The sequence below is a fragment of the Neoarius graeffei genome, chromosome 3 (genome assembly GCF_027579695.1).
Source record: "Neoarius graeffei isolate fNeoGra1 chromosome 3, fNeoGra1.pri, whole genome shotgun sequence".
In the NCBI taxonomy this organism is placed as follows: Eukaryota; Metazoa; Chordata; class Actinopteri; order Siluriformes; family Ariidae; genus Neoarius; species Neoarius graeffei.
In genome coordinates, this window is record NC_083571.1 from 29219288 (window position 1) to 29235942 (window position 16655).

The 16655-nt window shown below is 41.7% G+C and overlaps 1 protein-coding gene across 2 annotated transcripts in view; it reads right to left on the minus strand.

Moving 5' to 3' along the window:
* prss12 (serine protease 12) overlaps window positions 1-16655 on the minus strand; it is a 78360-nt gene that overhangs the window by 44122 nt on the left and 17583 nt on the right. The window contains exons 2-3 of one of the 2 annotated variants that reach the window (XM_060916599.1): window positions 10731-10908; window positions 5215-5353 (exon numbers count right to left, since the gene is read on the minus strand). In XM_060916599.1, coding sequence (XP_060772582.1) covers window positions 5215-5353; window positions 10731-10764 — 173 coding nt within the window. In that variant the 5' untranslated portion in view covers window positions 10765-10908. The remainder of the gene's footprint in view (window positions 1-5214; window positions 5354-10730; window positions 10909-16655) is intronic. The other variant, XM_060916598.1, reaches the window with a different exon arrangement.

Sequence of the window (16655 nt, forward strand, 5' to 3'; positions counted from 1 at the left end):
CTGCCGCCCCTTTACAAAAGGAAGAGACGTCCCTTTGTTTTCTTTGTGACAGATAGCCTTTCTCTGTTGGAGTACCGACAACGCGACAACACCCGAGTGTGAAACTCATTTACCAGCAATTAGTTTAGTCAGTCTGACGATTATAGTCTAAGAAAAGCGTTTCACACTTCGGCGTTTTTGACACATTGTTCTTGCGCCGGGAGATAACACGCCTTTATAATAACGTGTGAATCGACACCAAGTTCGAGAGTTTGATTTTCACAAAGCTGCAAAACTATGGGCAGGCATTAGGAACAGGAAGATCACCTTCGAAGTGGATGTTTAGGAAAAGAGGAAAGCAGGTAATTTTGAGTTAGTTTCTTTCAAATATCAAAGCATTTTGTGCAACCATATTTTAGAGATCATGTTAGGCTGTGTAACTATTACAATGCATTTTGCTTGAGTCTGTATGAATGAGTTTAAATTACAATGCCATTTTCCTTTTTTATCTTCTTACACTTCTGACACTTGCACGACTTTTGGCCACGATTTTGTCATGGCAAGTCGTGCCATTTTGGGGCACGAACTGGGAGGCTCCCGCACTGTTCACGACTAGTTCACGCATAGTTCACGACGAGTTCACGAATGCGTGCCCGTCCACATTCACGAACTGGCACGACGAGTTCACGCATAGTTTGCGCATAGTTTACGCACTTCCCGCATTGGCACGACGAGTTTGCGCAATTCGGACGGTGTCGTGCCGACTTGGGCACGCCTGTGTCATGCACAACCTCATCCTCATCAGATACCCACATGCAATTTCAGAAGTGGACCGCGAAGATCCGGACACACATGATCTGATCCCTGGTGGATGGAGGACTGACCGACACCTGCAGGGGCTGCTGCCTCTAACCGGCCATCATACCCAGAAGGATGCAAAGGATCAGCGAGACTACCTGTCACATTACTACATGTCCCCTGCTGGTGCTGTCCCTTGGCAAGAAAGAATGGTAGTAGCTTCATGAGCTGCATCCACAGTTGTTCCATTTTTGAAATAAAAGAAACGAAACTCCCTCCCCCCAAAAAAAAAAGTCATGAAGGAATAGAAAATAAAAGACATTAAAGAAAAAAGCAAGAAAAAAAATTGCGAATGGCGAGAAGTGTCCGGGAAGCCCTATATATGCCCCCGCACCGACGCGAGCGCCACTGTCGCGCAGTAGTCGTGAACTGCTCGTGAACTCGTCGTGAACTGCTCGTGCCATGCGCAAACTGTTCGTGAAGTGCATAAACTAGTTGTGAACTGCTTGTGCCATCAATGCGTGACCGTGTCAGTGGGAAGGCACGGCCACGCTGCGACGCGCACCAATTCGTGAACATGTCGTGAACTACTCGTGAACTCGACGTGAGCTGTTCGTGAACTATTCGTGGCAGTTCGTGACAGTCGTGGCATGGCGCGCACTTCCACGCACTGGCACGCATCCTCCCGCATCGTCCCGACGAGTTCACGACGAGATCACGAACAGTTTGCGCATAGTTCACGACCCGGTCGCGAAATTTTGTCGTGACCAAAATTTTGAACATTTCAAAATTCTCGTCCCGACATGGCACGCAGTCACGACAGGTTTACGCACACTTCACGCCAGTTTACAACTAGTTTGCGCACTGGCACGACTCGAGTCGTGCCAATGCGTGCCACGGAATCGTGCAAGTGTCAGCGTACCCTTAGACTGTTAACTGGTGAACATGGATGGAGCAGTATAAATATAGCCATAGAGCAGTGTAAATATAGCCATAGAACAGTGTAAATATAGCCATGGAGCAGTGTAAATATAGTTAAAACAACATCTTTTCAATGTACTTTACTCTCTAAAAAAAAATTATTTTTTCCAGTGGTGCCTGCAATTACATTTCCATTTCAAACAATGTCAGCTTTTGTGGAGCATTGTGAATATAGTTAATACAAAAACATTTCTGTACTTTTCTGTTCTTTTTTTGTAGTTTGCTAAATAAAAAAATATTTTTTCCAGTTCCATTTCAAACAATGTGTCTGAATATGATGTGTAAGTGTGTAATGTTTGATGTATGATGTGTTTTGTACCAGTCCAATTGATTCCTCTATTCTAAATGATTACTATTTGAGAGTATTTTATGCAAATTCTATGCAAATGACATATGTAAATTCATGCAAATTTGTTTCAAGGTCATCTGATTGACCCCCACCCCCCTATATTTTCAATCCGTGGAGAACCCTGTGATGTGTAAGCTGGGGGGGGGGGGGGTCCGGGGGCATGCTCCCCTGGAAAATTATGAACTATAAGGGTTCATTTCGTGACTTCTGGTGAGATCTAGAGCTGATTTTTACCAGATCAACATGTTGGGGAAAAGGGTATACCGTAAAATACCAAATAATAGCCCGGGCGATTATTTGTCTCAATCACGTAAGAGACCCGGCGCGTATTAGAGACTAGGCGGCTATTTGGAACAGGCGATTAATTCCTTCTTCACAAATACCTTCCCCAAAATCTACCTCAAAACGGGGGAAAAAATCATTCTCAGATAGGCCTACTTTTAACCAGTATAACTTACAGTTTGTTTAGAGTTAGATTACAGATAGCACGGTGCCGACTTCGGGGAATTTTGAAGACGCAGAATGCATCTTCGCATGGCACAGTCGGGGTGGATAAAGGATAAATCACACACCTTTTCCTGTTAATGACTAGTTAAGTGCATGCTTTACAAAATAATCAAGAAACCACACCATTGTCTGTGCGCAGCACTGTGATTTAATTACTCTGCAAAGTTATGGTCACTTGCTATCACCCTCACCCATGCAGCCTCCACCCTTTGCGCTTCGCGATGTCTGTCAATCTGAAATTGCATGGAGGGCGCGACGTTGAAGCAACATAATTAGGGTGCGAAGTGTCAAACCAAAGGGTTTTTTCTTATGCTGAAAAATAAGTGACCTGCAGTGGCTACATACTGTCATCTTGCATCACGTTTCTCTCCAAGACGTCTCCCTATTTGGCCGATATGAGCCTATTCCCCGAGTGAGTTGGTACGGTGGCTCGACCCCGTAGAAAACTTAAAGTTCGGATGAAAGTTAGTTGAATAGGTTACTGACTTGTAGGCCTACATGTTGCCTGCCTGACGCGTGCTTCTGCCCAACTTGCACGACAGATTACTTGTTGAAAAGGCCCCTTGGATTAGATTGGCCGCGAGCAGACTGAAATGCATGTTAGAACGCTCTCACCTTTTTTGTAAAGTGTCTTCCAGATCCGAATGGGTAAGGGCAAGTGAAATGGTATAAGGTCTTTAATAAAACTCAGTGTGTGCTTTGACGCATGCATTCGGCAATTTAGGTCGTTTAACAGAAGCAGCAGTCCAACCTTGGAAACCCGCAGTCCTCAATGTCACCACACACGCTGGCTTTCGTTGGGTATACCCAAAGGGGTGGCTAAGACATCTGTCAAAAGTTACGGAGTTGCATTCCTCAAGAAATATTACGGTAGACCAAGATTATAACATTGAAATGGCATGTTTATTATCACGTAACAAAATGTTGTAAACAGTATTATAGAAATAATTTCATTCATTCATTCAATCATTCATTCATATTGTTTCGGTAGAAAACTATGCAATGCAAAATCGTTTAAACACCAGAAAACCAGAAAAGTGCTGGGCCTCAAGATTCTAGATAGAACGTTCGGACGCTTTTTTTTTATTTTTTTTTAGACCCCGGCGAGTATTCGGAACCGGCCTTTATTTGTCACAACACACGCGTACACCCGGCCGTTAAAGGGAACTCGGCGGTTAATTGGAACTCGGCTATTATTTGGTATTTTACTTATAATTTTACTGAATTCCCACCCTAAAAACAGAAAAAAAACAGTCAATACAATACCTGCTTGCATCTCACAAGCAGTGTACTGTTCCAAAGGAGACTGCAGTTTATTTCACATCAAACAAAGTGAATGGTGATGCAACATGGCACGAGTTGTTCAAAATACTAATCGTTAAATTTTAGCAATAGTGCAGATGACTAAATACCTAATACTCAAGACTGAAGTGAACAATGAACAATGATAAAATGAAAAAACATCAGATGGCCTGGGATTTGGCAAAATCTTTGGTATGACCCGACTGCAAGTAGAACTCGCAATCTCCCAGTCGAGAGGCGGACACGCTAACCACTAGGCCAACTTGCGGTCTTGTCACTAAGTGTATCGGTCAATAAATTCAGCGTAGCTGGGCTGCTACGCTATGATGCTTTAGGGGAAACCTAAAATAATAATAATAATAATAACAACTTTGTATTGTTATTATTAAAACAAGTTTAGATTTGAGTCTGTTATTAAATGGTAAAATGTAATTGTTGCCATATGGCAACAAGATGCAAATACTGGATGTAAATGAATTCAGTGTGTCAATTCAGCTGACTGGAGTGTAAAAGGCTTACATCAAACTAGGATACTCTCAGAATGTAATAACTGTGAAATATGATCAGATAATATGGTAATTGGAACTGTGTCACTTTGTTTTTACCATGTTATTATTACCATACAGCTAAAATTGCAGTTGGATTTATATTATTTTAGCAGCGTAAATATTCAGGTATGAATTTCACTGAGTACAATTAAGGTTTTTAAGGAAAAAAAGTTAAGTTTGTAAGGAAAAAGTACATTTTACAGCAGAGAGTTAATATATGGACACGAGAGTTTTACTGGGAAATACGCCACTCGTATTTTTCATACAAGCTCCATCCGGGACATGGAGAACCAAAACGGGGACATAAACCTCTATAGGTCACTCGTGAGGAAATTGATGAATTGTTCTGATAAATTTGGGTGCTTTTTGTTTGTGAATGTGTCTATATAATAAAAAGAAAATCACAATTTGGCTTGAAGATATGAAGTTTATCTTCTCGTGCTAAAAAACTCGTATTTTTCATATGAAATTCATTGCAGATCTGAGTGACATATTTCCCAGTTGACTAGACATGTGTTGTCAAAATGGCGAACTGGTTCAACATTAAATATTTTTTTTTAATAACTTGAGTATTTTTTGTAGCTGTGTCCATATAATATAAAAGAACATTAAACAGGGTGGCATGAAGACATGAAGTTTATCTTCTCGTGTTGAAAATATTTTCACTTGTTCGCTTTGATCACTCGTGTATATGTTATATGTTTACGACTCGAAGATAAACTTCAAATTTTCGTGTGTGTGTGTACTGACCCTTGTCCAAGCTGTCGACACACCACGTGAGCATCTCTGTCATCCCAGTCGTTGCTACAGATTGTCCCCCACACACCATTCATGTACACTTCTACTGTCCCATCCAGCTTAGACCTGCCACCTTGCAGGCGCACAGAGCCTACACACACACACACACACACACACACACACACACACACACACACCATGTGCAAGTGTATACAGGTATACCCTCACCATCCACTATAACAGGAACACCTGCACATTCATGCAGTTCTCTAATCAGCCAATCAGCAGCCAGCAGCACAAGACATAAAATCATGCAGCTACAGGTCAAGAACATCACTTAAAGGAACAGTCCACCGTACTTCCATAATGAAATATGTTCTTCTCTGAATTGAGACGAGCTGATCTGTACCTCTCCGAGCTTTGCGCGACCTCCCAGTCAGTCAGACGCGCTGTCACTCCTGTTAGCAATGTAGCTAGGCTCAGCATGGCCAATGGTATTTTTTGGGGCTGTAGTTAGATGCGACCAAACTCTTCCGCGTTTTTCCTGTTTACATAGGTTTATATGACCAGTGACATGAAACAAAGTTCAGTTACACAAATTGAAACATGGCGATTTTCTATGCTATGGAAAGTCCGCACTATAATGACAGGCGTACTCACACCTTCTGCGCGCTTCGACAGCGCATTGATACCTTCACTCCTGAGCTCCGTATCAATGCGCTGTCGAAGCGCGCAGAAGGTGTTAGTACGCCTGTCATTATAGTGCGGACTTTCCATAGCATAGAAAATCGCTACGTTTCAATTTGTGTAACTGAACTTGTTTCATATCACTGGGCATATAAACCTATGTAAACAGGAAAAACGCGGAAGAGTTTGGTCGCATCTAACTACAGCCCCAAAAAATACCATTGGCCATGCTGAGCCTAGCTACATTGCTAACAGGAGTGACAGCGCGTCTGACTGACTGGGAGGTCGTGCAAAGCTCGGAGAGGTACAGAGCAGCTCGTCTCAATTCAGAGAAGAACATATTTCATTATGGAAGTATGGTGGACTGTTCCTTTAACGTTCATATCAGACATCTGAATGGGGGAAAATAGTGATCTTTGTGAGTTTCACTGTGGCATGGGTGCTGGTTCCAGATGGACTGGTTTGAGTATTTCAGAAACTGCTGATCTCCTGGGGTTTTCACACACAACAGTCTCTAGAGTTTATACAGAATGGTGCGAAAAACAAAAAACAGTCTCGATTTTGCAGATTATACAGGTCTTCCTAATAAAGACAATAGATTACATCTCAAGCACCATGTTTGGTCAGCTATATTCCCTTATTATTCAGTCCTACTGTTTATTCAGTCCTTGTGATTAATAGCCTCAGGCTATGCTTTAAATCATCAGTCCATCACGCCGGTTTAGGTGTGAGTAATGAATGTGATGAAATGCCATTGATTGATAGTGGGCTGTGCTTGTTTTGTCTTGCACCCTTGAGCACAGAAATAGTGGCCGACTTTTCAATGCACAGTGCGAAAACTAGGGTCAAGGCAAATGAGCTTGCGTGCAGAACTGCTACTACACGCCACATGGTTTCAATCGACTGTTAGTCGGTTTTCAAGCCAAAAAAACAGTATGAATGATTATTACCTCAGTAGCGCTGGTAGACTGCCTTTCAGATTTTTCAAGTTCAGGTCATAAAAATAATTTTTTTTGTTTACTTTTGTTTAGTGGACCGAAAGCGACTGAATTTGAATCAGACTTCCAATTTTATTAGTTTTTTTTTTATTAGAACAAATAATGAATTTAGGGCCACGTGGCCCTACATTCTCTGCTATTTTTTCCTGCTTCACCATGACCCAATTCAAGATACTACATCATGCATGACGTGGTGGGCTTTCTCCATTCGCGCAAGGCATTGTGGGACACAAATTTAAAACAGGAGAAGGAAATGGAGGACATGAGTGTGCGAATGAAACAAGAAAGACCGACTACAGTAACGGAAAGCGAGAAGAAAAGACGTTATGTTGCGAAGGAAAGGAAATGCAGGACCAAACTAATAAATATCGGCGGTCAGCGAGCACCTCGGTGTGATCAGCTGTTCGTTTAGCGACAGAATGATGGAACCGTCAGTGCACGGTCAAAGGTAAACCTGCGCATGCGCACACACACACGGACTTCCTCTGTCGGCTTGACTGCGCAAAGCGAGCGATTTCATGCACATTATTTGCTTTAATCCCCTCAAATTAAATAACTTCCCAGCCACAGAATGGCCTGATATTTTGTGAGATATTACAGAAATAAACATATATCACAATGACCAAATTTCAGAAGGAAGTGAATTTCACCGATTTTATGACATTGAAGGGCCGTCTAGCTTTAAAGCTTGTATCATTTGTTATTCATTTTCACATGGTTTAGCCTGTTGATCTAGCGGTTATATTCAACCGTAATTTGGCCATGCCCACAAGAGACGAACTGAAAGCAAGACAAAACAATGCAACCTTCGTTATGTCAATTGTCTCTCCATTTCTGTCTCCTTGACATTCAGAAAATTTTTGAATACTTCATTTAAAATGTCCAATGCTAGCTAGCTGATTAGTTTTTTACACTTAGCTCCTTGAAATTCTTTCAGTCTACTCACAAACCGCCACAAAGAATTCTAGGAAACGTAACTTAATCTCACAAAAGTACCCCAGAAAACTGTTATAACACATTAAGTGCTTTCAATTCATTAATATTTGATCAACAGAATTAAAACACAGGGCAGCACGGTGGTGTAGTGGTTAGCGCTGTCGCCTCACAGCAAGAAGGTCCGGGTTCGAGCCCCGTGGCCGGCGAGGGCCTTTCTGTGTGGAGTTTGCATGTTCTCCCCGTGTCCGCGTGGGTTTCCTCCGGGTGCTCCGGTTTCCCCCACAGTCCAAAGACATGCAGGTTAGGTTAACTGGTGACTCTAAATTGACCGTAGGTGTGAATGTGAGTGTGAATGGTTGTCTGTGTCTATGTGTCAGCCCTGTGATGACCTGGCGACTTGTCCAGGGTGTACCCCGCCTTTCGCCCGTAGTCAGCTGGGATAGGCTCCAGCTTGCCTGCAACCCTGTAGGGCAGGATGAAGCGGCTGGAGATAATGAGATGAGATGAGGTGAGAACTAAAACACTGTTTTATGAACGTGGTTATGTTGGTTTGAGGAATTTATTCCATTTTGGACATTTCTAAATGACGTGAACAAATCACACGCTCACGTTCACAGTGATTGTGGTTGCTATGGGTTCGGTGGGTTTTAGACTTGAAGAGCACTTTATTTATTTTTTTCTGGCAATCTTTGCTGATTCAATTCATATTATGATGGCTGCGTCACTTTGGTTTGATTATGCTCTCGCCGTTTTAGCGAGGTTAATTCCTCCACAGGACTGTCAAAAGTTTCTGTGTTTTGGACATGTTCAGATTTCCCTGGAATTATTTTGCCATGGGATGACATCCAGATACTTATGTACATCTCATCTCATCTCATTATCTCTAGCCACTTTATCCTTCTACAGGGTCGCAGGCAAGCTGGAGCCTATCCCAGCTGACTACGGGCGAAAGGCGGGGTACACCCTGGACAAGTCACTTATGTACATATGAGCAAATATTCTCCAATTTTACATACGCATGCACACACTCTCACTGGCCATGGCCACTTCATTAGGAACAGCCTAACATCCACCTGTTGTTTTATGCAGTTCTCTAATCAGCCAATCCCTTAAAGGTCCCATGGCATGAAATTTTCACTTTCTGAGGTTTTTTAACGTTAAAATGAGTTCCTCTGACCTTCTTAAGTCACCCCAGTGGCTAGAAATTTCATAATGTGTAAACCAAACTATGCCCAACATTTGAGAATGGCACGTCAAAACGGCGCATTGATAAGCTCTTCCCTTTACTACGTCAGCAAGGGAGATGATCCCCACGCCCCCCCTCTGGATTCCCACCCACTGTATGGATTGCCCTGCCCAGTTGTAGTGAGGAGACCATAGAGGACACAACAACATGGCATCACCTGAGCGAGCGAAACATGGAAATTGCGCTGTAGATGGATGTGACAACACAGAAAAGAGTCTGTTTTTACTGCCGACGGGAGAGCCCCTGAAGACGCAGTGGCTTAATTTTATTTACTTCAATAATACGCCGTCGAGTCTACCTAAGACGGTGTATGTTTGTCGGAAGCATTTTCCTGAGGAATGTTTCCACAACTTGGGACAGTACAGGGCAGGTTTTGCACATCAACTGTCACTGAAGCCTGGGTCCGTACCAAGCATCCCTGCCGCATCAGCAACAAACACGGAACAAGTAAGTGTATAACTGGTCGTTTTGCCGTGTTTTAAAATCGGTGCGTTAGCCTAGCAATGGCTACATTAGCTGTGCAGCTAACCGCTTCCTGCAGTTAGCCAGGTAATCTGCGCTACAAAACTAAAGAGCATGCAGCATGCTCTGTTAAACTGAGTTTAGTCTGGAAATTGACTGTAACTTATGAGCTTATGTTTGACTATTGCTCCGCAATGCATGTCTTCTGTTGGATAAGCGATATGTTGCTGTAGTTGCTGCTTCTATCCTCTTTGGTTATGGAGTGCGTGTTCAAGCCTAGGGTATTATACGTTCGTAAACTACCACTCCGAACACTCTCACTCTCTCTGTTCTCTGTGTCACGTTGAGTTTACGAAAGGAGTCCGAGGGAGAACGGGGTTTTGTCTTAGCAGCGTGGCTACAGGCGCTGATAGCAGCGAGTATGTGTGTGCGTGCAGCTTGGTTAAGCCCCTCCCCCTCCCCCCATGGCCCGCCCCCACCCTCTACACTTCCCCGCCTCCTGCTTCTCATTAGCAAAACGACGCACTGGGAAAAGCGCTGAAATGGGGCTTTCTCCCAGGAGGCTATATTTACGTGCCGAGGGTTCATTTCGAGAAAGGCTGCGGATATAACATCCGGAAGCCTCCACGAGCCCGTTTAAAGCATCAACAAACCACCATGCCATGGGACCTTTAACAGCAGCATGATCCATAAAATCATGTGGATACAAATCAAGAGCTTCAGTTAATGTTCACTTCAAACATTAGAACGGGAAAAATTGTGATCTCAAAGTGTGACTTTTACTGTGGCATGGCTGTTGGTTTGAGCCAGATGGACTGGTTTGAGATTTTCAGAAACTGCTGATCTCCTGGGGTTTTCACACACAACAGTCTCTAGAGTTTACACAGAATGGTGCGAAAAACAAAAAACACTGAGTGAGCAACAGTTCGGTGGGTGGAAGCAACCGCCTTGGTGATAACAGAGGGCAGAGGAAAATGGCCAGATTGGTTCGAGAGTAACTCATATAATCACTCTTTACAACCGTGGTGAGCAGAAAAGCATCTCAGCATGCAACAGCAGAAGAGCACATTGGGTTCCACTCCTACAGCTAATAGGAATCTTAGAGTCAACAATAAGTTCCTATTAAAGCGGCTGGTGTGTGTGTGTGTGTGTGTGTGTGTGTGTGTGTGTGTGTGTGTGTGTGTGTGTACTGTAGGTACCGCCTGTCTCGTCTTTCAGGACTACAACTCCCATCACCAGCTTCCGCGTTGACCTACGTCACGCCTGGGCGGGATCACCTACGTCACATCCTCTGTGAAGCCATAAGTAACTGAACACGTTTCTGCTCTTTCTCTTTTCCGTCTGGACCAGCAGTCTGCAGGCACAAAGAGATTTGCTCTGCCGAGCAAACCCAGATAAAGACGTCTTTCTTCCAACCAGCTGTGGTTCTTACAGACCGTTATCTCTGCTTAATGCTGATGTGAAGGTGCTGGCTAAAGTAATCGCATCTCGTTTAGAGAACGTGCTCCCTTCTATTATATCTGAAGAGCAAAATGGTTTTATAATAGGACGCCAACTGTTTTTTAATACCCGTACACTTTTTAATATAATCTACTCCAAGTATTCATCTAAACTTCCTGAGATTGTAATTTCATTAGATGCTGAAAAAGCTTTTGATAGGGTAGAGTGGGAGTACCTGTTTGCAGTTCTGAAGAAATTTGGATTCGGTGATAAATTTATTTCTTGGATTCGCCTTCTTTACTCATCCCCAAAAGCTAGTGTCCATACTAACGATATCTACTCTGATTATTTTGTCCTGGGTCGCGGATGTCGCCAAGGCTGTCCTTTGTCGCCCTTGCTCTTTGCAGTCGCTATTGAGCCTTTATCTATTATACTAAGGTCCTCCCCTTTATTTAGAGGAGTCGTTCGAAATGGGATTGAATATAAATTATCGTTGTATGCTGATGATTTGTTATTGTATGTAACTGATCCTGCAACTTCTGTCCCTCCCGTTTTAAATATTCTGGAGAACTTCAGTTCGTTTTCAGGTTATAAATTGAATTTGGAGAAAAGTGAATGTTTTCCCATTAACACTGCAGCATGTTGCCTCCAACAGTCAGACTTGCCTTTTCATTTTAATTTGGCGGGGTTCAAATACCTAGGTATAAATGTGACGCGTTCAATATCTGGCCTTGCAGCAGCTAATTTCACTCCTCTCATTTCAAAGATTACATCGGATATTCAAAGGTGGGGTAACCTACCCCTTTCGTTAATTGGCAGGATTAATGTTGTCAAAATGAATATTTTACCAAAATTCCTTTTCTTATTTCAGTCAATTCCTCTTTTTCTGCCAAAAAACTTTTTTGACTCCCTGGATAAGATAATTTCTTCTTTTATATGGGCTGGGAAATCACCAAGGGTTCGTAAATCTTTATTGCAGAGATGCAGACTTAGCGGTGGACTTGCATTACCCAGTTTTCAATCTTATTACTGGGCTGCTCACATTCATAAACTTTGCTACTGGTTACAATCTCCTGGAACCTGCTGGTGTAAATTAGAACTACCATCTTGTAGGGGATCCTCCATAGCCGCTTTACTCTATTCTTCTTTACCTACAAAACTCTCTTTATACACTGATAACCAAGTGGTTCTGAATACACTAAAGGTCTGGTATCAATTTAGACGACACTTTAAATTCACAGCCATATCTTCTTTGGGTCCTTTAAACAACAACCACTTATTTCCTTCATCACTCTTAGACTCAACATTCTCAGGGTGGTATGACAAGGGTATCAAACAATTTAAACACTTATATGTAGATGGCGTTTTCGATAGTTTTGCCAACTTGTCATCTAATTTTGGACTCCCTGCTACTCATTTGTTTCGCTATTTTCAAATTCGTAATTTTGTTTCTAAGTGTTTCCCTAATTTTCCCTCTGTACCTCCAGAGCAACCTTGGGAAAGCTTGCTCTCACGTTCTCCACATCAGAGAGGAATGATTTCAAATATATATAACTTCATTTTGGCATTAAACAGTCAGTCAAATGACAAAATTAAGAATGCATGGGAAAGGGAACTGGGAATTCAATTAACTGGAGAGGTCTGGGAACGCGCTGTAGGTAGGATACAGTCTACTACTTCTTGTGCTCGTCTTGGACTTATCCAATTCAAAGTTTTACACAGGGTCCATTTTTCCAAGTCAAGACTTTCTGAAATATATCCAGAAGTAGAAGATACATGTGATAAGTGCCATGGCTCTCCCTGTCACCTCAGCCATATGTTTTTTCTTTGCCCTGAGCTGAATAGTTTTTGGACAGGCTATTTTTCCATTATGTCCACTGTTCTTGGTGTAAATCTGCAGGCTTGCCCGTTGGTTGCCATTTTTGGGATTCCTGATGCCTCACTTGCACTGAATTCTATACAAAAGGATATTATTGCTTATACATCCTTACTAGCAAGACGTTCTTTACTGTTGCATTGGAAATCTGCTAAATGTCCTTCCATTTTCAGGTGGCTTAAAGACACCATGTTTTTCCTAAAACTGGAGAAAATTAAGTATACATTGAGAGGATGTACGGACAAGTTTTTTCACAAATGGCAACCCTTTATTTCATATTTCACTAATTTGGAGGTACTGCCCAACTGAGTGTGTCTGTTGTACTCAGGAATGCATCGGTAACCAGTATCATTTTTTTTTTTGTCAGGACGAGCCGTGGGAGACGGGAGGGGCGGGGGGTGGTAGGGTAGTGTTTTTTTTTTGTTCATTGTTGTTGTTTTTTTTTTTTTTTTTTTTTTATATATATAATTGAAGTTTTCATGTGTATGTAAGTATGTATATATTATGTATATATATTTTGGTATATTGTATGTACATATGCATATACTGGTATGTATGTGTTTAACTATAAAAAATAAAAAAAGATTTAAAAAAAAAAAAAAAAAAAAGACGTCTTTCTTGCAAGATCCACGATTTAGCGCGTTTTCTGTCATTTACCTTTGGCCACGGTAGACTCTAGAATTGCGCGATTTTAAACTCAGATTGAGTTACAACCGGTTTTCATTTATTCGCATTATAAGTATGTACGACTGCAGCCCAAGCAGTTAATTTAAAGTTAGAGGCGACCGGCTCCCTCTAACAAAGCGCTGTGCACATTGTTTTAATCAGAGACTTTCTTCCCACGAACTACAATGCGTCGGATCAAGAATTCTCTGCCTTCTACAGAAGTCTTCACGAGCTCCTGTAAAATTCAGCATCTTCGTAGCTTCTCTGTATTCCTACACAGAGACAAGGTACTGGAGCAGATTTGGCATTTTGGGCAAAAAGACTAGTCTTAGGAATTAGTTTTATTTACATAGTATGAATTTAAACTCAGGAACTGTTTAAGTGTGCACACTGACTGTGTTTCCATCATTGTTCTATTTTTGATCTCTCAATTGTTTAATAGATAGGTTTTGCATACTCCCTTTTCCTTTCTAACACTTTAATTTCATTATTTACACATATTTTGACCTCATCAAGGTTTCAGTGAATTTGGTAATGTTATAAGCTAGTGGGTTAGCTGCTACGGCTAATTCTTTTGTCTCATTAGCATCCAGGGCTAATTGTATTGTCTCCAGGGACCATAAGGCCTCACCACGTGTTCACACACACACACACACACACACACACACACACACACACACACACACACACACACACACACCTTAGTTAGCATCCCACGCTAGCCTTTTGTTTAGGCCATAGGCCTCACAACACACCTTAGCTAGTAAACCAAAGCTAACTCTCTTGTTCTACAATGAAACACGTGGTGACCCTTCCCCCCTCTGTTCTTTATCACGAGGTCCTTTGTCTCAACTTTAGATAACATTCCAAGCCCTGATTCAATTCAAACTTTATAGCGCATTCCCCCGTGCCCACATTCAAACCCACATATATCACGGATGACCATTTGAATGTATTTCAATTGCTAATATTTAATTTTTTTATCACACACACGCACATACACACACACATGCTCTCACACACACTACTACGGACACACACATCTCATTGTTTGCTGCTGACTATTTGAAGATTTCAACTGCTATTATTCATTTTTATCTTTGTTATAATAAATTCAATTAATTATTGAAACTGTGTGTGTTTATTTGTTGTTCCGATATTTTTGAAGTTACTCGATCTCAAAGGATTCCAAGGTGAATATAGGTTGTGTAATATGGTAAGTGATCATAATAATTTGGAATATACCATAATTTAGCTGTTTGATAATTTATTATTAAGCATCAAAATTAAAGGTATTATTTAATGAGACTGATTTAATGAGACTGATTTAATGAGATTGATCACTTAATTACAAATTGCACCTACAGTACATATACATACACACATACACAGTACTGTGCAAAAGTCAAAGAAATACCGTAAAGATGCCTTCAGAAACAATGAAATTAAATATTAAATGTTTCTAGATTAAAAAAATACTATAAAAATAGTATTACAGTAAACGGTAATAAATAAAACAGTCAATATTTGGTGTGATGATCCTTTGCTCTAAAAAAAAAAAAAATACTCGTCTCAGGTACAGTGTGTTCAGTTTTATAAGGAAATGAGCTCTAAGTTTTACTGAGCATCTTCCAGAACCAGCCACAGTTCTTCTGGACACTTTGACTGGCACAGTTACAAACATTTTTCTGTAACATTTTATTTTGTTCTGGAAAACTAATGTCAGGAATCTGAAATGTTTTTGTACTGAATCGATAATGAAGGAGTTATAAAACCAGAGCATCAGTGATGCAGTAGCTCACACGGCTGTACCATGAGAAACCAGACTCGTTTATAATTAGCTACGCTGCTCTTCATGAGAACAATGAGAACAATCTGATCTTCCAAACAAAACAAACAGAATCAAAATCCATTGAAAACTCAGGGAGGAGTAGCGATTTTCCAGAAAGTTTGTTAATTGGCCTAATTAGCGACTTGTTAATGAGAAATCACAAAACCAGGGAGTAACTTTTGTGCAGACTGATTAGATCTTCCAAACAAAATCCATCAGAATCAAAATCTAGTGAAAACTCAGGGAGGAGCAGCAATTTTTGTGAATTGTGGATGGACGGACGCTGTGTGATGGCAATCGCTCATTAGCCCTATGGCAGGTGAGCTAATAAAAATTTATACTAAAAAAATATATATATATCGGGAGCCTCGGACAGCACTATAGTACCAGTCAAACATTTGGGCACACTTTCTAATTCAGTGTTTATTTTTATTAATTAAAAGTCACTTCATGTCTTAAAATAATGATGGATGTCGTTTCTCTTTACTTAGTTGAACTGTTCTTCATAATATGCATGCCAAAAGACCGTTAAGGCACAGGCGTAGAATTGGGTATGGACGGTATGGACGTCCCATCTCATCTCATTATCTCTAGCCGCTTTATCCTGTTCTACAGGGTCGCAGGCAAGCTGGAGCCTATCCCAGCTGACTACGGGCGAAAGGCGGGGTACACCCTGGACAAGTCGCCAGGTCATCACAGGGCTGACACATAGACACAGACAACCATTCACACTCACATTCACACCTACGCTCAATTTAGAGTCACCAGTTAACCTAACCTGCATGTCTTTGGACTGTGGGGGAAACCGGAGCACCCGGAGGAAACCCACGCGGACACGGGGAGAACATGCAAACTCCGCACAGAAAGGCCCTCGCCGGCCACGGGGCTCGAACCCGGACCTTCTTGGTGTGAGGCAACAGCGCTAACCACTACACCACCGTGCCGCCCCCAGAACCTATGTATATAATAAAACTGCATTGTTGAATGAAATAAATAAACAATACTAGCTGTCAGACTTTTCTGCAATGTCGACCAACTAGAATTTCTGTGTCTGTAAACGTGAGGGTTTACAGCCTGTGCTGAACACTCGAGCGCATACCTTTCTCACAGGCTCGAGGTTGTGTTTGGCTGATCGCGTGTCTGAACTTGCCGTTTCCGACAATGTGCTCGCCCAAAACAAACAACTGAGACAATCTGAAATTTTAAAAGCCTTTAGAATTTTTACAATAAACCCTGAAGCAATGTTTGTGAATTGCAATGCTTTCATATCATGAGCTGCACATTGTTCCACCTTGGTTTACAGAGGACTTA